This window comes from Paramacrobiotus metropolitanus, unplaced genomic scaffold (genome assembly GCF_019649055.1).
Source record: "Paramacrobiotus metropolitanus isolate TYO unplaced genomic scaffold, Prichtersi_v1.0 Parri_scaffold0000021, whole genome shotgun sequence".
Lineage (NCBI taxonomy): Eukaryota > Metazoa > Tardigrada > Eutardigrada > Parachela > Macrobiotidae > Paramacrobiotus > Paramacrobiotus metropolitanus.
Window position 1 is genome coordinate 1,059,486 of NW_026570241.1, and position 21,818 is coordinate 1,081,303.

Here is a 21,818-nt window from a genome sequence, read left to right on the forward strand (position 1 = left end):
CAGGTATGTTCCAGTTAACGAAGGATGCGCGACTTCAGACATCCACTTTCCATTTACAAGAATAGATTAACTGGTGCAGCCAACAATGAAATCTCGTACTGCTTTCATTACGATTGCAAGGAGCACTAAAATAAAGCGGCAAGTCATCGGGAGTTTTTGCACAAACCGGACGTTTTTAGCATTACGAATAATATACCCTGCGATGCGGGGGACCGTTTAAAAATTGTCTGATAATTAAACACCGAGTTTCATCATAAAATCGTAAACAGGATAACAAGAAAAGAGTTCAAAAGCGTGCGGCTTTTTAAATTGTAATTAATTCATGCGGGGCATTGCGGAGGATGCCGGAACGCCGGATTTAAACTGTCTCTAGCAGGAACACGGAATGATTAACATCCGCTTAATCAATTCCAGGTGGATAATGTTTCAATAGGTGTATGGACAGCGTCAATGTTAACCGCGCGCACAAGTATGATAGTAAGACTAAAGGGTGATTTTTCAGTTTCACGGCTGATGCCAAGCCCGCGCAACCTCAACGGCTGTATCGTCGTCGGCATCGCGCAGTTTCCGTTTGCAGACATCCACAACTGGTTCCGCATGTTAACTGTTCTGGACTGTCTCTGTTGCTTTTGGTTATCAATCCAGCCTGGTACAAGTTCTCAACCTCTCTTTTGCGCGAAAGAGTTTCCATTCTGGGATGCTAATTTCAATGGCGAACAATTCAAATTTTTCCTTTAACACCAACACCACGAAGTCCACAACTATTTCGACTACAGAGATATCTATCTGGATTGTGATTCAGCTAGGACTGAGCGCGGTGGCGGCCATCTTGATAATTTTGCTGCTAATCGTCATGCAACGTATGCAGGCGTTAAATAGCGGCTCGGGACTGCTGATCGCCCCTTCCCTCGTCATAGATTTGGTACTGGGTCTTGTGATCAGTCCGGCCATTTGTATTCCCATCTATCTCACCCAGATGCGCATCCCTTTCTCCTACAGTTGTGGCATGGATGCTGGATTTTTCCTAGTACTGTTCATGAATGCCGGCAACTGGTCATCGGTGGCCGTCGCTTTTAATCGCTTTGTGGCCATTATCCTACCGCATGCCTACCATAATATCGCGTCAAAACGGCTTTCCCTGCTCGCAGTGGGTGTGGTGTGGGGCATTGCTCTCGGTCTTGATGTACCGGTATTCTTCTTCACTCCAGATTTAAAGCGCAGCAGAACAGCATCCGGAATATGTGGATTAAGTAACGGCTATGCGCTGACTATTCTCCTGATATTAGGCTTGTACTTTCCAGCTGCTTTAATGGGCCTTACGTACTGCAGTCTATTTATTTTTTCGCGGATTCTGCGACGATCCGAGATACCGGGTGAAAGCAATACCGTTCAGCGGTTGCGCTCAAGAACCATGCAAAGACGGCTGTCTGTGGCCAAAGCGCTGGTGCTGTCGTTTATATGGTACTGCATCTGCATTTTACCACCGGCCATTGTCACCAATGCTGGTGGAGCGTGGAGCAAAGAGCTGAGATTCATTTTGTATACCAGAGCTGTTCAAGTGGTGGGATACGGTGCAAGTCCAGTAAGCAAGTTTATATATGACACAATTTATGAATGTACTCGTGTTACATACAAGTGTACATTAATGTCAATACACATTAGGAAAACATTAATTTATTTTGGGTAATTTCCAGTGAATCGAGTCTTTCTGTACAATTCGTAAATCAATAAAAAGACAAATTGCTTCATTAAAACTTCTTTTGTTTCAGGTTTCTAAATTAGGAGCAAATGATAACGCTTCTTTAGTGCTTGTGCATCTTTTTAAATTCTACACCGAGCAGATGAGACGTCGTATGTCGCCAAGCGAAACTGAATACTAATTTTGCATCGATTTTGCAACCCACCTTTTCAGAACGCTTTTCTGGCAGTTTGTACACTTAATTAGATTATCAGCGGGATCGACCGGCACCATCCATTTAGCTATATTTTTGCGGTCGTTATACTGTAGATAAGCGATCGCAATTTTTCCCGTTTAGCGGCATTTGATTACTAGTACCTATCTTTCATGGCACAGATACGAAAACGCTCAGTATAAGAATGCGCAATTACATGCCCAACCCTACAACACCAGGAAATAATTAATTTATTTTTAGATATTCTTCTTTGCTACTAACCGGGAGTACAGGAAAACCTTAAAGCACCTTTGGACGAACCGTCTCTGTTCCAAGGAAACGCTTACAGTACAACCGGCTCATCCCGTTGATGTCTCCGCAAGCGGTCATCATCGGCACGCCTCGCAAGTGCTCACCGTTCCTCAGCCAGAAAGGCAAGTTAGCGATACATTCCCGCCTCGAAGGGCTTTGAACTGCTTGTGTATGCCGACTGATGAGCGGACCCAACGAGCTGTCAGAAGTGTCGATAGTCACCAACTTGCTGATAAAAATCTTGTACTGTTCCGGAGACCATCAGCAACGAACCATGGGTTTAAATAACCCGCTAAAAACCTCTTTACCTGGGTTTTTGTAAGACCACTTGATAAATGTTAGATCTGTATAAAACGAATCTTTAGATTCCGTAACTGCTTAACCATGCTGCTTCAGCCTGTGCGCAGGTGTTTTTACATATGCATATCACAAATACAGATAACTCTGTTCAGTTATTAAAAAACTGTTTGCGAGTATTCTGCACATGACCGCGTTTGTGTTCTTCTTTAGCCTTTTGGAAACTGTACAAAGTATTGTACGATGCTACTGACTATAATAAAATATACTGGAAGAAATTTATCTACATAATATTACCATGGATAGCATTATAATCATGGCCCAGGATTATAACGCTATCCGAGTAATATGTTTACCAGGATTCCTGGCAAACGATTTTCTTTTCTATAAACAACTTCGCAGGAGGTTGAACAATCGTACGCACTAAGTACGTACAAAATGAAACCAAGTAGAAATGGAACTATAAAAATAAAACTAGACATGTAGAGCCCCACAAAACGACACGCTCGAGTTAAAACGCATAAAACACCCAAAGCACGAAACAATGAAAATCAAAAGTAAAACCGCACAATTGTACGGTAATAATAGGTTGATACAGCACACAGCAGCGATTTTTATCGCAAACAGCGTTTCCAGAAGCAGATTGTACTGATCACGGTGTTACGTAAATTATGTAAGGTGAGCGTGAACAAAATCGGGTCCAGTATCGACTGTACATTGAACATAATCATGACGACATTTTCCACCGTCGGATTCCGATAGCCGGTAAATGGGATAATCGCATAGTAGAAGACGGATGGAGACCAGAAAATGAAAACACTAACGGTCAGTACAAAGAGGAGAAGGGTGTGGGCGTTGGGGCGCTCTTTGGGATTACGTGGCAATGCTGTTCCCGGAGTCGACTGCGTGTTGAAATGGTTTTGCACTGTCGCAACTGCATGGAAATCAAAGCACAGCGTGCATAAGTAAAAAATACCAAGTTGTTTAGAAGAAAATAATTAAACTGATATTTCTTCACTTTATCAATCTGTACAGGCAAAATTTATAGAAGAAATTGGAACATTGTGATCAACTGACACAAGTAGAATAATTTATTTTATTTAATTTTATTCCATCGTGTTTGCGACCGTAATCGAAGTACATATTGCATTTCCATCAACTTACCGCTCTGGGCTCGACCGGTTTCCCCCTGCGGCTTCTGTTCCGTTGTATTACCTCCATTTCCCGTCGTCACCGCCGTAATTCCTTCGCGAATCTTCTTCCGTTGATGATCTTTATATACAATCAACGGAAAGGCAACGACAATCGTCACAACCGCCGCCAAACTGATAAACTGCATAATCAGCATCCAGACTCTTTGACTGGCGTTCGTATCCGTATCGATTTGACATGCATGGGTCTCCTCGAATTTCCGATAGTAGAGATGATCAGTCAACACGCCCCACAACCCGATGATATGGGCACAGATCCACGTGACCATACACAGACCAATGGCCGCCTGGTAGCCATGGTAATGTCGGTAACTGATGGGCGCCCACAGGGCCCAAATGCGGTTGCTGGCGATCAGCGGATGTATGATTGATTGCACCAGTGTCACCACCCACCCACCATACAGATACACGGTACAACAAGCGGAATTTAACAGCCACGTGCCGTACAAATTTTGCACAATGTTGAAACCAGATACCGTGATGAAAAACAACAGGTTGGCGAAGAGCAGGTTAAAGAGGTAGATGTTGAAGGGCCTCCATAGGTGACGGTTAACGAGAAAGGTTACCACCAGTATTCCGTTGAAACTCAGACCGGTGATGGAGAGGAAGACGAATATGCCGACATCGGTATTCCATACCGGCATCGCGGCGGAGACGTTGTTAGAGGCTGTAGTGTTATTCATCCTCGCTGGAAAATGTGTAAGTGGTGAATGTGCAGTCTTCCCTGCCCTGATATATAGGTACGTATCGTCGTATCTAAGAAGGTGAGGTTATGCTGGGGTTAGCACTTGGAGCAATGTGTAACGGCACTTCCAAAATGTCTTGTGGCTTAGCGAAGCCGTTTGTCATTTGAGCTTCAAGGATGTGGGTCGATGGTGTTATGAAAAGGAGCAGATGATTCGCTTAATACCGGCAATTATCGAGTGATCCTCGTTAAAGCACTCCTGCAGTCGAAAAAGCTCATCCGGCTGGCGTTGTTGACCGCGTGTTTGCATTCTCACGTTGAATGCGCAAGCGTACGTAGCAGAAGCGCAAAAAAAGCGTACAAGTTGCTGATATCTAAAATTCCCCTAATGATCGTGCTCCCGTAACAGCTCTTAAGGTATAATATTAATGGGGCTTTAGATAACGAATTTTTTATAGCCGTCGCCATCCAAGAACTGTGACAGCTACGCAGCCACAACCATTTTTCACCTAATTCAATTGATTTTTAAACCGCAACTTTGTTACTTCAATAGCTGTACGATTAGCGACTTGATTGTAAGTACTTGTATACACCACTGCTTGCCGATTCAGTGAGGAATTACGAGTAGATAGATAGGTAAGGCATAAGCGGCAAGAAGCACTGCGCCGCGTCGCTTACACCAAGTATTTTACTTTAGAAAGGTCTTAATGCAAGCAATCCAAATCCTGAAACATTGCCTTGATGGAGTAGTTTCATGCCTGTTTTCCTAGGTGTTTCTATGCCGAATTTAGTGTAGAAATAGAATTTTGTAGACCTGTGGTTTTCAGGTGCAGTACAGGCAGTCTATAATCGTTTTTGAAAACGGTAAAGATCGTCTGGAGGTACATGATACTAACATATTCACTTGCCGTGCTTCATAGATCAAGCTGTAGTTTTATATTCCATGTTTCATTGTTTCATGGTTTATATTCCGTTACATGTTTTTTGCTTTTGTGATTGGCATTTTTGTTTTCCTTATTTCATACGAGCAGCTTGATATTCCATCTATTATGCTTCAGGATTCGTTGTTTCATGGTTTTATTGTTCCATGTTAAAATTTTCGTCATGAGTTAAAATTTTCACTACATACAACTACATTTCACTACATAATGCACCTACATAATGCACCTGGATACTACATACGGCATCGCTTTAACCACACGTTTTTTATTAACCAGGATTTCAGTGCATAATACGCAACCACAAACATGCAACGTGAAACACAGAACCCAGCAAGACAAAGCGCATGGGCTGCAACGCATGGAGCGTAACACACAAATACAGAACAACAAAGGAAAACGTTACAATTGTTAATGTTCATAGAGGCCAATATAATATACACAGAGTCCACGTTCTTTACCGCGGTTAGCGTTTCCAGAAGCAGATTGTATTGATTGCAGTATTACGTAAACTGCGTAAGGTCAGCGTAAATAAAATCGGATCCAGTACTGACTGGACATTGAACATAATCATGACGACACTATCCACCGTCGGATTGGCATAGCCGATAAACGCGACAACCGTGTAGTAGAATACGGATGGAGACCAGAAAATAAAGACACTGACAGTCAACACGAAAAGGAGAAGGGTGTGGGCATTGGAGCGCTCTTTAGGATTGCGCGGCAGTGTTGTTCCAAGTGTTACTGTTGGCTGCGCATGGGAACGGTGTTGCTCTTCCCCCGCTACACAAATCAGCACTGAATACAATCAATTCAAAGAAATTCATTTCAAAGAAAGAAATTTTCATTTTAAGAAAAAGTATTAGACTGAATTGATTTAGCGCCGGACTACTACGTACGTATCGTGCCGTGCCGTAGTCCGGCATCAGATTTCACGGCACAACAGTATGATCACCTCGTGTTAATGCGCTCACGGACTAAACGTAAATACGATTAATAATCTTGTACAATCGATTGTGTACATACGATTGTGATACGATTGTGTACATTGATTGCTCTACTTCAGTGTCTCGTTCATTAATTATTTTCTGCGCTTATAAAGACGCTAATAATGGCCAAGGTCAGGATCACCAACTGTACTTAGCAATTTCTCTGATAATTACCAATTACAGCAACCTGGGATTATTAGAATCGGCCAACAGGAATTCCGTTTTGATATTATTACAGTTGTTAAATAATTATGGCACTATGCAAGATTTACCATTAGAAATTACATAAGAAAAAGAACTTTATGCAATTTAACATCCTTGAAATTTTTGTGAAAACGAACCGTTTTGTGAAAACGATGGTTCTTGAGGAGATAGTATTAATTTCTGATGAACGTACTATTTCCTATCTGACCGGCATCTTCTGGTTTTTGTTGCGTTATTCCCTTTCCATTAGTTGTTTCATTCCCAATCCCATTTAGCCCCGAAACCACTCCGCGAATTCTCTTTCGCTGATGATCTTTATAGACGATTAGCGGAAAAGCCGTGACAATCGTCACCACCGCCGCAATACTGATAAGCTGCACAATCAACATCCACACTCTCTGAGTGACCTCCGTTTCCGTATCAATCTCACACTTAGGGTTCTCCAGCTTCCGATAGTAGAGATGATCAGCCAGCAATCCCCACAACCCGATGATGTGCCCACAAATCCACGTAACCACACATAGGCCGATGGCCGCCTGGTAGCCGTGGTGACGCCGGTAATTAATGGGCGCCCACAATGCCCAGATACGGTTGGTGGCGATCAGCGGATGTGTGGTCAACTGAACTAAGGACACCACCCACCAACCGTACATATACACGGTACAGCAAGCGGAATTTAGCCACCACACCTCATACAGATTTGCCACAATGTCAAAACCAGACTCCGTACTGAAGTACACTAGGTTGGCGAAGAGCAGGTTGAAGAGGTAAATGTTGAAGGGACTCCACAGGTGACGGTTAACGAGAAAGGTCAGCACCAGTATTCCGTTGAAACCTAGACCGGTGATGCAGAGAATGAGGGATATGCCGGCTTTGATGTTCCATACCGGCGCCCCGGAGGCGTTGTTAGCTGTTGTAACATCATCCATTTTCGTCGGAAAACTTATGATGGAAAATACAAAATCTTTCCAGCCTTAATATAGGTACTGTATCGTATTTAAGAAAAGCATGTTGCGCCATCGTTAGCAGATAAAGGAATGTTTTGCGATACTTCCGGAATATCCTGTGGCTTATCTTAGCGCGACCGTTTGTGGTCTGCACACCAAGGATGCGGGTCGATATTGTTTTAATGAAGCGCCGCTTGATGAGCCGGTAAATAATGGCAATTATCGAGCGGTACTCGTTAAAGCACTCCTGCAGTCGAAAAAGCTCATCAGGTTGCAGTTGTTTACTACGTGTTTGTATGTCACGGTTAACGCGCGAGCACGTAGCAGGAACGTATAAAAAAAGCGTGCGAGCTGCTGATTCCTTTGATTCCCTTAATTTTCGTGCGCCCATAATAGCTATCTTCAATGCATATGAGACTTCAGACAGCAAATTTTTAATACCTTCCGCCATCAGGAATCGTGATAGCCGCGCAGCCATCACGGTGCAACCGTTGTATCAAATTTATTGATTTGCAAACCGGCACTTCACTGCTTCAGTTAAAGATATAAATAAATGTAGACAGATATTATGTAGATAATAAATGTAGATAATATAACTTAAAGATATACATAAATGTAGAATAAGCAATAGAAAATGTGCTACTACACTATACCTACGATCCCTACACGAAATACTGTATTTTATGTAAGATTAACAATTTAAGTTTCAGTACGTATGATTAGCGAAAAATCCCTTATGAGCCTTTGTGCAAATTACTTCTACGGTACGATGCTACTGGCTATTATGACTCATACTTGAATAAAATTATTCATATAGGTATCACTGTGGAGTCTGCATACTGTTATAATCGGTGCGAACGACGCTTTTTCTACATACGACTTAACAAGTACATAAGAAGAAGTTGCGCAATCTTCCGAACATACGTACGAGCGGAAAATACAAACGGAACCACAAAACTGAAACTAGTATTATAAACTTAAAGCCGACAAGGCGAAGCGCATGAATCATACAAACCACGGAACAACAAAAGCTAAAAGGAAACCTGTACTGTACAATTTTACGATATTCACAGATCGATACAGTACACATAAACATTTTTCATCGCAAACAGCGTTTCCAGAAGTAAATTGTACTGACCACGGTGTTGCGTAAGTTGCGTAAGTTGAACGTGAATAAAATCGGGTCCAATACCGATTGTACACTAAACATAATCATGACGACATTGTCAACCGTCGGATTGGAATAGCCGGTAAACGGGACAACCGCATAGTAGAAGACGGATGGAGACCAGAAAATGAAGACACTAACGGTCAGTACAAAGAGCAGAAGGGTATGGGCGTTTGAGCGCTCTTTGGGATTACGTGTCAATGTTGTACTCCGCGTCGGTGGCATATTGGAATGGTGCTGCATGATCTCTGGCGCAGACGGCGCAACTATAAATAGCAGACCACAGAACTAATACAAAAACAGTATTAAGGTTTCACAAAAAATAATTAAACTGATTACAATAATATTATTTCCTTCGCTGCATCGTCATGTCGGGCATAGTATTTTAGTCAGCCATATACCGTACTGCACAGTGCACGTACAGTCTTACGTACATAACTACAGCGCTGACGAAGTGACCTTCAAATTAAATGTAACCGTTTAGCTTTTGCGTGCGTGTCTAACTCTTTGCCAACATTCATAAAGGTAGTATTGTTATCAACTACCAGAAATTTAATTACTCTGCCAATATTATCAACGTGGTTATAGTAATATCGCATGGTTAATTTAAGAGGTTAACGAAAGCACAATTCATGGATGTCACTTGAATGTTTATCCGCATGTTATCGTGAAGGCGAATTCTGTCATCGTGTTTCCGACAGCAAATGGAGTCTGCAGTTTGCGCTAACTTACCACTCCCGGCTGTGCCGGTCTCACCTTGCTGCTTCTGTTGCGTTATTCCTGTTGCATTACCGTCGTTCCCCGTGGTCACCACAGTAATTCCTTCGCGAATCTTTTTCCGCTTTTGGTCTTTATACACAATCAACGGAAAAGCCACAACAATCGTCACCACCGCCGCAATACTGATAAACTGCACAACCAGCATCCACACCCTTTGACTGGCCTCCGTATCCGCAATTTGACACACATGAGTATCCTCCAGATTCCGATAGTAGAGATGATCACTCAACAACCCCCATAACCCGATGATATGTCCACAGATCCACGTGGCCACACACAGTCCAATGGCCGTCTGGTAGCCGTGATGACGCCGGTAACTGATGGGCGCCCACAGGGCCCAGATGCGGTTGGTGGCGATCAGCGGATGCGTGGTCAGTTGCACCAATGTTACCACCCACCAGCCGAACAGATACACGGTACAACAAGCGGAATTTAACAGCCACATGCCGTTCAGATTTTGCACAATGTCAAAACCAGATTCCGTGATGAAGAACAAGAGGTTAGAGAAAAGCAGGTTAAAAAGGTATATGTTGAAGGGTCTCCATAAGTGACGGTTAACAAGAAAGGTCAACACCAGTATCCCGTTGAAACCCAGGCCGGTGATGCAAAGGACGAGAGATATCGCGACTTTGGTATTCCATTCCGGCATACCGGTGGAAACGTTGTTAGCGGCTGTAGCGTTGTCCATCCTTGCTGGAAAGTGTGTGAAGGTAAATGTGCAGCAGCCTTTCCTGCCTTGAGATCAGTACTATAACTACGGATATATGGTGAAAGTCAGGTTACGCTGGCGTTAGCAAGTGAAGCAATATTTTACGGCACTTTCAGAATATCTTGTGGCTTGGCGAGACCGTTTGGCGTTTGAGCTTCAGGGATGTGCGTGGATATTATGATAAAGAGCAAATGATTTGCTTAATACGGGCAATTATCGAACGATCCGCGTTAAGCACCGTAAAGTTGAAAAAGCTCATCCGGTTACCATTTCTGACTGCATGGTTGACTTCTCACGGTGAATGCGGAGGCACGTAGCAAGAGCGCAAAAAAAGGGTATAAGTTGCGGATCCCATTAATTCCCCTAATTGTCGTGCGCCCATAACAGCTCTTCTTGTACAACGTAATAAGGGGTTCGGATAACGAGTTTTAATAGCCGACACCAACCAGGAACTGTGACAGTTACGCAGCCACAATCACTCTGCCTAATTTATTGATTTTCCAACCGGAAGTCTGCTGCTTCCACAGCAACAGTGATTGGCACACCTATGCAGCTGCTTGCTGATCAAATTAAAAATATAAGCAAATGTAAAATAAGCAGTGTGGAATGTAGATACAGTCTATTACTATACCGCCCATAGTCCTTACGCGTAAGCGTCAAATGGCTTTTTTCCCATATTTTGGTCACTCTAACTCTCTCTGTATATCATTTCATATTTTTTTCACCGGCTACTGGCACCACCATATGCGGCGAGCTACATGATTGGCTCCTGCTTGCACCATATGCTTTTGAATTGTTTTTCACTGTACCTGAGTAACAAAAACAAATTAATTTAAAACTCCTGAAGTTTGTAAAAGCTGAAGACCGGTTGTTTTAAGTAAAACAACCGGAATGACCCAATCCAAATCCTGTTTTCCGTTTTGCTTCTTTATGGAAATTTATGTATGTTTGTGCTTTGAAACGCATGAGCGAAGTTTTTACTATGGAAACTATTCATTTCTGGGGTAACTTCGTTGTCAGAAAATTTAGACATCAGTTGACCAAAATAAGAAAACGCAATCTTAAAGCGACCAGAAATGAGAAAAATCGAGTTATTCCAGAATTTGATTACCTTGATATGCTACTACACTATGACACACAGCAAATTAATCATGTTTCGTGTTTCCTGCGTTATATTTTAGTTGTGTCATTAATTTTATGTTGATTGTTTGAAATTGTTTCATAGTTGTAATCTATTATTTGTCTGGCATTTGTTTGGCATTTGTTTCGTTGTTTCATTATTTCTGGTTACACTGTTTTATAGTTTCCATACGGACAAACATTTTTCATGTTTCATGCTTCATGATTCGTTGTTTCATCCTTCATATTCCATGTTCCACTTTTCTTTTGAGTTGGGAAAGAAGTGTTGGCCTTTTTGGTCGAAGCACGAAGGTCGTCTATGCACAGCGAAGGTCGTCTATGCACTTCAGTGACTTCACAGAAACGGAACGGCCAATTATGACACTTCCGTCAGTTCTTGACATTCAATTGCGAACATCCAATTGGTGACACTTCCGTCGATTATAAACATTCAGTTGCGAACTGCCAAAGGACTAAGCTGCTTGGGGCAAGCGGTCACGTACTAATGACTACTCAATTTCTCGACGAGATCAACCAACCGAAATCAGGGGGGAGTAGCATCAATAGAAGGAAGACGCCACGCACATTAAGTGAATGAATCGGTATGCTGTCAATTTTTTTTGCCGTTTCGTTGCTTTTCAATCGACCACAAACGAAACCGCCGGAGCTGGTAAGAACGTTTTGGCTTATTCTATAGACATTTATAGGTGTTCTATTGCATTTTTTTATACATATGTGTATTGTTCTGTCTATTATTGCAAATATTTTTATTAACGTAAATGTTTTTTTGCACTTTTTTGTCCTCTAAATCGGAATACAGCTATACATTATGAGTGCCACAGAGCAATTCAAAAACATAAGTAAGTCTGAACTGGATCCTCCTGGTTCTTCTAGTTTACATATTATAATTCCAGACAGTAGGACTGCACATCACTCGTCTAGCCAATAAGTCATCTCATTTCCTTTGCCCTAAAACAAAATCATCTAGGTATTTTTTCGCAAAGCAGACGTATGTTTGTATAATCTTACTTTGAGATAAACCGAGCCTCTTTCAGTGATAACTAACGGCTGTATTGCACTGCTGGCGGAAGTGGCAAGAAGGTATTGATACGTCCGGCATGAGATTTGAATACGTCCAGGCTCGCTACATGCCGCTATTCTGGATGCCGTGTTAACCGTATCGCCAAACCTGTACAATGCTTCGTCTGTTTCAGTTTTCTCAATCATAACGTTATGAATAGTACGCTTCGATAACTTGCTGCACTTACAAGCAGTAGCGTGGCCTTTTTAATCCCACAACGCCGGCGACGCAGGCGCCTGCGAAATTTAGAACCCGTACTAGTACGTCAGTGACATTGACATTTGAAATCGTTCAATAGTGCTGCAAGTTTTGATGGCCTCTGTACCATAATTATAAAATTAACCGACTGATAAACTGACCACTATTTATCCCAATTAGAGCTTCGAGAGTATACGCTTCTGGTCCGCATCGCAGATCCACCGCCAAGTGCCGATGGAGTACACTTTGAAAGACTCGGCGCAATGCGCAGCCAGCTTGACATAGATTCCACGCATGCTGTTGATCAGTTTCTGGTAGGCCACTAGCCACCTATAATAACAATATTTGTATTCTGTAGTTTCAGTATACCATGCGCTTAATAGCTTATCAATGACGCACCATGTAGCTATCACCAACAGTCTCCACCTTGTACACCCGCAAGACGCTTAACGCTTCGTCGTACTGTCCAAAAAGCTCGTTCAGAAAAGCAATTACAGTAAAGGGAGATGCCAGGTGGAAGGTGGAAAATTCGGAGAAGCCGGATAAATAGCTAAACATCACACTGACGCTGGAGTAGCTTTCCGGGTTGATTTCTTCTCCTAGCCTTAGTTTGCGGATTATTTCCCTAAATACATTCAAAAATAGCGATCAAAGATAAAAGACGCTCATAATATGTTTCTGCCATACACTGGCAGCATCTCTCTGAGTAGTTCGTCGCACAGTCGCCGTTCGTTGAGTAGTTCATGCGAACGCTCAGCCACTGCTTCTTCCAGTTGTGTTGTATAGTTCCCAATACGCTTCATCAGCACCTCCAGGACATTCTGACCTGTGCTGTGCCCAGCACGCAGATTCTGCATGACGTTTCTTATTCTTTGTATGGTCGGCCGTTTACTTGGATCTACGTTCAAACACTCGGACACTGCCGTGTATAGTTGCATTCGACCTTTAATTCTTTTACTCCGGAAATGATTTCGCATTCCCTGACGATCTACTGTAAAAGTGCGTGTTCTGAAATCATTGGTTCCTGGGACTCTCTGTGCGGGTGAATTAGGCTCCGTCGGATCGGTCTGATTGGAGTCCTGCTTGGCCAAAGACTCGTGTCCCATTACGCTTTTAAGCAGATAATCAAAAATTCTGCCCAATGCGTACATATCCGCGGCGGCTGTGGATAACGGGTTTGAAACCAACTCTGTCATACTGGAGCAATGTGTGCTATGTAGAAAGCCGTGCAACTCGGGAGCTGTCCATTTCTCCAGTGATTCCTTGTTCAGTAATACAACGGCTTCTCCCCTTGGTCGTATAACCAGATCCGGTATATTATGCATCGTACGGTGATCCATCGTTTGAGCGAAGCGCCGATCGGCACTAAGGATGTCGTAAATTCCCACTGTGTCCAGCTTCAGCGACAATCTCTTGTCGATCAAGCATACTTCCGGTCGCAAATGACCATGCCGAAGTAACGGCGAAGAATGAACAATCCACACAGCCTGCAAATGTAGGTAATAAGAGATGTTCTGAAGTTTTAAATCGGCGCATACCTCTATTACAGGGAATATAACCACTACTACCAGTAAGTCTTGACCTGTGAGTATAGCCTATAGGCACAGCGCTACAGCGTACCTGTGTAAGATCCGTAAGGAGAGAAGTCAGCATTTCCCAGTCTAATCGTACGCTGCTGCTCAGCAAATCTTGTACGCTTCCTCGCTGACAAAAGTCAGTTAAGACGATGACGGTCATGCCAGACGGTAAGGGTGACCAATACACTCCATTCAATGTGTTGAGATTTAGATGTTGGTGTGTTATTTGCCATACCTAAAAAAGTTATTACCATTACTGTAGTTTCTTCTAAAATGTAGCGGTAAGCATCGCCCTGAACGCCACCACGGGAAAATTTCTCTGAGTTATATACTGTAATTGTAAAAATTAGATTGTCAGTGATAGTTCAAAATCATAGTTTACAGAGTACAAGCGAAAGCAAAACTTTTGCGGTGTACCTGATTGAGCAACCTGCTAGTTTTAGCCAAAGGAAATGCCACCCGTCGTTTTGCCGCTGACTTATGATCCGCAACTTGGAGAAAATATACCCTGGCCCAAACCCTCACGCCTTTGTAAAACACGGACAATTTGTGCAGATTATTGCTGTGCTTTTGCAGATACAGCACAGGATCAATGTCGTGCATCGTCTCCAACGGGTTGCTTTGGTGCTTTTCGCGAGCATTCGAAAACCGCATAGAAGACGCAGGGACCAGAGGGTTAGGAACCGCCTTTCGAGACTGGGTGAGCAGTTGGGGATGTGTCAGGCGTTCCTGACCAATTGTCAGCTGCGAAAGATCCACGCGCCATCTGGCTTCCGCAAGAATTAGTGCCGACCATCCGTTTTTCTTCACTTGCCTTTGCAAGATATGGACGTCATATGAAATACTATGATTATAATTGTAATTACTGTTGCGTGTCGCATCTTACCGTATAATACAAGCGGCAGCTAATAATCCCACGCAGAAGATACCGGAAACGGTTACAAGTGCTATTATCAGATCGGTTTCTGTAATATGGAAGAGCATGTTATTTGAAACGCGCAGCGGAATTCCTGTGGTCTTTCAGTACCGCCCGCCTTACGCTGAGTTGTTGTGCACTTTTGCCCCCGGAATCCGCACACGGGTTCGTTGGGAGGCGCATTTCCGTCCGATGTCTTCCATGTAAGTTGTGTTGTGACGTTAACAATGTTCCGTAGAAACGGGCTATGATGATCCAGCACTTGCACTTTCTGTAAGATTAGTAATTTTCTTCACTTTTGTTCTTTGAAAACGCGTGCGATTTTATTCAGATTCACCGTGAAGTCCTTGGTTAGTGGATCGAATATGGCCACACAAATCGGCACCTGTCGTTCACCGTAGTTATCCACAAATAACTGTCCCTTTGCTCCGTCCGCAAATTCATGTCCAAGAAACTTGTCAGCCATTAGGCGTCCCAAAGGCCACTGTTGTTGATGTTCGTACGAAGTCCTATTGGTGTCGTCATTTGGTGGTTCCGTGCTTGGTTGCAAGTTGGACATGGTTGCGTTGATAACAGCGGCTATCATGTGCACTGCGCTGAATGCCGTCATTGTCGACTCTGTCGGCTGAGACCGAATAGTTAAATACAAATACATGTATTTGTAATTTTCTCTATCGTTGCAGTAATTAGAAATTCATACCTACCCTCGTGTCGGGCTTGTATGTGACGTTGTAGCGCTCTTTTGTTAGGTTCATAAAGCGAGAGCGTAGAGTGTTCGTCATATTTCTGTCGTGTTCAATGCAGTTGATTACTTGCAACAGCGATGCTGTGGAGAACGCGGCCAGTGCATCCTGGTATAAATTTATTACGAGTACTGCAGCAGACGCTATTGTTTTTTCAAGGCAGAATTTAAACAAACGGTTTCTACCTTGTTTGAATTATTGTTGTCGATGGAGCCGGTTGAACTGCACACTGCTGTCTTGTTCTCGCAACCTGCGATGGATACATTTGCAGCGGATGACTTAAGACTCTGCCATCGCGTTAAACCAAGAGGGTTTTCCGGCAGTTCGACGCTGATCCAGACCTTTCCAGGCAGATCTCTTTAGTTTTGTTTAACTCCGTAACATGCATACAGTGCACTTACATATTCCTGATTCGTCTGCTGATGCCAGTGCGCTTGAATCTGTGGGCGACAACTTGATGTAAATTAACCATTCACTGCGCGAAGCCACGTGTTAATTTTGCAGTACTCGTACAGTAACATCGTTATACGGGAAATGCTATTTAAGCGATGCATCTGGTGCTCTACATACCAAGATTTCCCGAGTGACCGAAGGTGTGCTGGAGATGATTACAACTGTCAAACAAAATTTAACTATCAATTGTAAATCGCTGGTAATCGTAATAAACTAATAATCCTTGGCACGTGAACTGTTAAATTATCTGTAGAAGTACCGGTTACGTTTGAAAATCGGCGTTTACAGGATGCTGTAGTAGCTGCGAAGTTAATTAAAAAGATCAATGCTTTCTATTTTTCTTGATACAAAGAATGCTGCAACGGTTTAGCACAAAGTCCATAAAATGAATAGCATTTACTGCGCAGAAATCTTCCGCTTTTTAATCATATGCACGTTCGTTTAATTAAATACGTACTGCGGCAGTTCAAAGCGATATCCGCCAGTATACTCCCATAGTCGACAGTCATCGAAGCGTTGTGAGCGTACGTAAATAACTGCACTCGTCGTGTTCGAAAACATCCGCTCGTAGATCCGGGCGACGTTGGTTGATAACGGTTGCATGACGCATCATCCGATTCCAACGCTAATATAGTCAAATTGCGCAGCGACGAATCCAGCTTTTTGTACACATTATAGCTGAATGGTATCTGTTGGGAGACATCGTACAGCAGACATACGGTATACCATCCGTAAAGCTGAAGTAAGGCGTTCACAGCGGACACATAGTTTTGATAGTTAAAGTGGCCAAGCGCAATACTGGTTGGATAACGATCCCGGTTCCTGAATCCTTCGAAAGTCAAGCCGCTGCATAAACAAGTACCCGGATATTTACTCCTGCTCGTACTATTAGGGTCATGCGTAGTAGTCCATTAAGAACGAGCTAAAATGCTATCGTTGTCAAAAACTTAGCTAAAACAAAATTATTAATACGATTCATGAGTTTTTTTAATAAAGTTTATAATTTACAAATGTCGAGCTTACGTTAGGACTGATAGCATATTCCATTCTGCAACAAAATAATCGCTCTTAAATCACATTTTCATTGTAAATAGCCTTAATATACCATAAAATACTGCAAAGATAACAGTAAATGTAATATGTAAATATTATGAGATTGCATGAACATCTTTCATAAATTTTACCTCTTGCCAGCTGTGGCAATGTGTCGAATTCGAAGCAACCGGCATATAAAAGGATCGGAAGAATTTTGGTATGTCTTGAGGTGTTTCCGTATACATCTTTAACAGTGGAAATATTATTGTAGACGTAACGTGAAACATCGTCAACAAAAGCTGGCTGATCGGGACACGCCTTAACATTGCCGCTCGCCACATGGATCAACCGGAAACGGATTTTCTCGTCAGCGTAGATCTGATTCACTTGGGTAAGCGCCACATCGTATCCTGGCCCAATAAACGGAATGGATGTCATGAGATAAGCTGGCCAAATGCCATAACTCAAAAACACAACATCTAGCGAAGTTTCCTTTTCCCGGGCATTGACTTCACATCTTACTGTGACATTTATAAAACGCAGGAAAATGTAAAACAGGTATACGCTTCTGGTATTCCCTTTGAGGTTTCGTTGGCTGATGCGCATTTTGTCGACTGCGTGATCGCTGTTTCCGCAGCAGCGCAGGAAATGATAGTGTACATGTACGGGTCGCAAAATCCCTCCTTTCCGCAATTAGGCTCTTTGTATTTGTTGAAACCTAGCCTAATTAGTTTAGCGTATTCCCTTGCGTATGCTATTCCCGCACCGGATCGTGGGAGACCGGCGGCATGTACAATAAATAAGCCTTGGCGGACAACCACTACCACAGTACCACTTACTTCAGCAACGATAACCTTTTGCCGTTTGCCGGTCACTAATGATGGAATACTTTGGCAGAATATGCGGGACAAGAAGAAATAAGCCGTCGTGCGGTGCTCAGCGTGTGGCAGGAAATTTAATATGATTAATAAAAACATATAAGGATATGTCGGCAGTGGCTAATAAAGGCATCAATCGATTCACGTTTCATCTTTAGATCTCTCTGTATCACTGGTAAACGACATCCGTAAATCGTTTTTCAAAATCATTACCCTGATAGTAATGCGGATTATATTACCTACAATTGTTAGTAACAACTTCGAGCACAGAAACACGTGCGAATCGATTGTCGACCGTGGATGAATTATTAGGGCATCGTAAATTTTTATCTGGTTTTCTATTCATATTTGTGAAGACGCCATAAATGCGGTGTATTAAGTATACGAGTAAGCATAGTTCTACTGCTTATACGAGTATTATGTAGCTCAAAAAATAATAGTCTCTGTTCGGGGCACACACAGAAGCAGACACCAAGGCCACACGACAAAGAAATGCCGTATGCTTACCAAACTTTTTTACTGAAATTTTTTACCGTGATTTCCGTAGTGCTGCATGCCTTATGAAGCATGCGTATGGTGTTTCCAGCAATACATCAAATTTATCTTTACTGATTATAATCTAATGCAATCAGTACTGAAGTATACCACATTGTCAATGTCTCTCACATCGACGAAGAACGAGGCAACGTTGCACCGACCAAATGACCTCTTCTCGCAGTGGCTTCAATGTAACAGCAAAAAGAACTGGATCCAGCACTGCCTGTAGAGGGTACAGGACGACCAGAAATTTTTCCAGCAACTCTTTGCAGATAACGACCTTCGAGCGGTTGGTTATTTCGACGAGCCAAATTGCTTGAACGGGCGACCAACACAGCAATGTGCTAATGCTGGTCAACATTAAAACTGCAAAGGCGCCGCGAACGCTCTTTCGATTACCATTCGATGAATCACGCTGTCGGCTTTGGATTTTCCGCAAATTTTGCTGTCGACTCATATAAAAAAATAACAAGTAAACATAGAAGACAATGATCAGCGCTAGAGGTAGGTGGATCAATACGTTCGTCAGGATTAGCGAATATATGGGTTGGGCGCTGGTGCTCAGGCCACAACCAAAGATCTCTTCTTTTTTTGCATAATATAATCTATCGAGGACAATATATGGAACACTCATTACATGGACAAATAAACAAGCTGTGAAGATTGTCCACACCGCGGTGCGTTTCGTATGCTGGTTTCTGTAGCTGATCGGATATACGACAGCCCACAGTCGATTGGCGGTGATGAGAGTATGGAGTAGGAGACAGAAAGCCGAACTAATGTGCACGGTGTAGTTGCTGATCGTACACAACACTGATCCCATCCACCAGTAGGAAGCTTTGGCCATGGCGTTGAGCGGAGGATAAACAGCGCAGTGTAGCAGCATGTTGGTAATGAGCAGCGCTATGATATATGCAGTGAAAGGCGTCTGCAGATTTCGTTTTACCAACAAAATTAGTAGCACCGGAGTGTTGGTTACAAATACGGCAAAAATGGTAATGACATGAACAACGACAAAATACCATCCGTCTGGTGGAGAATGTGAAATATGTGACGTAACATTATGAATGATGGCAGAGTCGTTCATCGCCAAGGATGGTGTTAAGTGCATGTAATTCCAAGGAAAATTGTAATGTAACTGATCTTGAAGCACACGGCATCTCGTTTGATATACCGTTTTTCAGCTATCGTAATTCGCACAATTCCCATCTGAGGCAATCTGTTATTCCTCAGCTACATATTAAAAGTGCACAGGCAGCAAGAAAAAAGTTAAATCGCCCGTCAGCAAAAATTTGTTGTCTCCGATCCTACCGTCGGACACATTAACCTGACAAAATTAAGTAAGCCTTCTCATAAAATCCATAGTTCTAGTGATCAGATGAAAGTGTACGAGTAATTATGTGAGGAAATGGTTCTCACAAAAAATACTATTGCCTGGCTGGGCTGACTCTACCACCATGGACACAAGTCTTTTATTTCAAATTATGTACTGCATACAGTATTAATAACAAACAACGATCTAATAACAAATAAAAGTACCCACGATCTAATGCATAGCTGCAGCAAAATCTCCAAACTAAATAAAAAATTCAACCAGAATATTTTATACAGTACTTTGCGAAACAATTATCTTTCGCTTCAGTGATTCTCTCCAAACAAAAGTCGCTGACAAATCGTTTGCAATATTACCCATTTTTAGCTTTTTCGCGCATGGCATACAGTATCATTCAAAAACACACCTGCGAGACTAAACACTAAATATTTATGTGTACAGAGTATTCTAATTAAAGATAAAATGCGCCAACTTCGGGTTATCCAAAATAACGGCTCAAAGCTGCCAGTTACCTAGTATTACTGCGTAATAATACGGCCAAATAAAAGACCGAAGAATCATCCTTGCAGATTTTGCGTCATCGTTGCACAATGCGAAATGGATCCAAAAATAAAATTACCCGTTTTGTTGAAGTTATCCCAGCGGTTTTTTGCTTGATCGTATTTCTCCATATCATACGCTTCCGTTCCGTATGTCCAATATCCTCCGCAGACATACAGCTGACTGTTGGCGACAAACATCGCATGCTGATAACGGCTGCTTCGTAACCCGGCAATCTGCTCCCATTCGGCGTCTTGCACATCGAGTCGTAATCGCTCGCAGGTGCCATTGATGGCGGAGTCGTCATCCCATGCTCCTCCCGTGGCGTACAGGTACCCGTTGTAAACCTTGACAGCGAAACAGCGACGCGCGTGGTTCATATCAGGGAGGTAACGCCATTTGTCGCTGGTAGCGTCGTATACTTCTACGGTGGCGACTGTTTTGCGCTTTTTTCCGCTGACTACCGTTCCACCGCAGTAGTAGAATTGGCCATCGTGGCACTCGTAGGCTGCGTCCTTCCTACATACGAGTACAGAAGCTTCAGAAAATATTATTACAAACGACTTCATTACATGTAACTTTGTGATATACAGTAACTGTTAAAAAGAAAGTTTTATTGCCATAATGCAAACGTTTTATTCGCGTAGCTGTTCCATAGACCTTACACACCACAGTCAGATCGAAAAAGTAAAAAGAAATCGTCTTATTATCATTATCAGCCTATTATCAGCTACGGACTATCATCAGCTTATCGCAAGCACATACTAATGTAGATCTTTTTCAAATTTCATCCAGCGCTTACCTAAACTTTTTTGGCAAACGCGGCTCTTTTCGGTATAACCGTGTTGTCACATTATACGTGCACGATTTATTTGCCTCGCCGCTATTTTGAAAATCCCACCGATAAATGATTCCGTTCAAGGAGACCGTCGGAGACAGGTCCATCATGGCTAACGGCTCTTTCAAAATCTCCTCTACGGTCCTTTTGACCGGCGAAAACAGATAGGTAAGCAGCTGACCCTTGCGTTCACCGCGAAACCACAGCGAGTTATCGACAACCGGCCCGAAATCTTTATGCGTAGACCACGGCGCAATATCCACCGGTAGTGGGATGATGTGAGTGGTATTTGTTCGCCAGTCGAACTGCCGCAGAGTGGCTTGATTTCGGTCCGCAAAGAACAGGTAAACGGATTCGGTAAAATGGCGCTCCCGTGGCCTGACGGTAAGGACGGGTGATTTGGGTAGAAGGAACTGCTCCAAATCAGCCAATACGGTT

The 21,818-nt window shown here is 42.8% G+C and overlaps 4 protein-coding genes across 4 annotated transcripts; all 4 read right to left on the reverse strand.

Moving 5' to 3' along the window:
• Positions 1 to 3,115: 3,115 nt before the first annotated feature.
• LOC129586484 (thyrotropin-releasing hormone receptor-like) lies at positions 3,116 to 4,395 on the reverse strand. The gene is made up of 2 exons (XM_055479744.1): positions 3,666 to 4,395; positions 3,116 to 3,435 (listed from the first exon to the last, which is right to left on the reverse strand). The coding sequence occupies exons 1-2, from the start codon at positions 4,393 to 4,395 to the stop codon at positions 3,116 to 3,118; spliced, it is 1,050 nt and encodes a 349-aa protein (XP_055335719.1).
• Positions 4,396 to 5,801: 1,406 nt separating this feature from the next.
• LOC129586485 (tyramine receptor 1-like) lies at positions 5,802 to 7,457 on the reverse strand. The gene is made up of 2 exons (XM_055479745.1): positions 6,737 to 7,457; positions 5,802 to 6,118 (listed from the first exon to the last, which is right to left on the reverse strand). The coding sequence occupies exons 1-2, from the start codon at positions 7,455 to 7,457 to the stop codon at positions 5,802 to 5,804; spliced, it is 1,038 nt and encodes a 345-aa protein (XP_055335720.1).
• Positions 7,458 to 8,574: 1,117 nt separating this feature from the next.
• LOC129586486 (uncharacterized) lies at positions 8,575 to 10,111 on the reverse strand. The gene is made up of 2 exons (XM_055479747.1): positions 9,376 to 10,111; positions 8,575 to 8,909 (listed from the first exon to the last, which is right to left on the reverse strand). The coding sequence occupies exons 1-2, from the start codon at positions 10,109 to 10,111 to the stop codon at positions 8,575 to 8,577; spliced, it is 1,071 nt and encodes a 356-aa protein (XP_055335722.1).
• A 1,977-nt stretch (positions 10,112 to 12,088) lies between these two features.
• Positions 12,089 to 18,061, reverse strand: LOC129586591 (atrial natriuretic peptide receptor 2-like). The gene is made up of 18 exons (XM_055479913.1): positions 17,404 to 18,061; positions 17,243 to 17,267; positions 16,677 to 17,065; positions 16,337 to 16,380; positions 16,168 to 16,206; positions 15,952 to 16,107; positions 15,728 to 15,874; positions 15,361 to 15,648; positions 15,147 to 15,294; positions 14,994 to 15,072; positions 14,525 to 14,921; positions 14,151 to 14,342; positions 13,218 to 14,017; positions 12,930 to 13,155; positions 12,692 to 12,860; positions 12,520 to 12,568; positions 12,281 to 12,440; positions 12,089 to 12,220 (listed from the first exon to the last, which is right to left on the reverse strand). Exons 1-18 carry the CDS (start codon positions 17,858 to 17,860, stop codon positions 12,182 to 12,184), a joined length of 3,804 nt encoding a protein of 1,267 aa, XP_055335888.1. The 5' UTR covers positions 17,861 to 18,061; the 3' UTR covers positions 12,089 to 12,181.
• Positions 18,062 to 21,818: the final 3,757 nt, after the last annotated feature.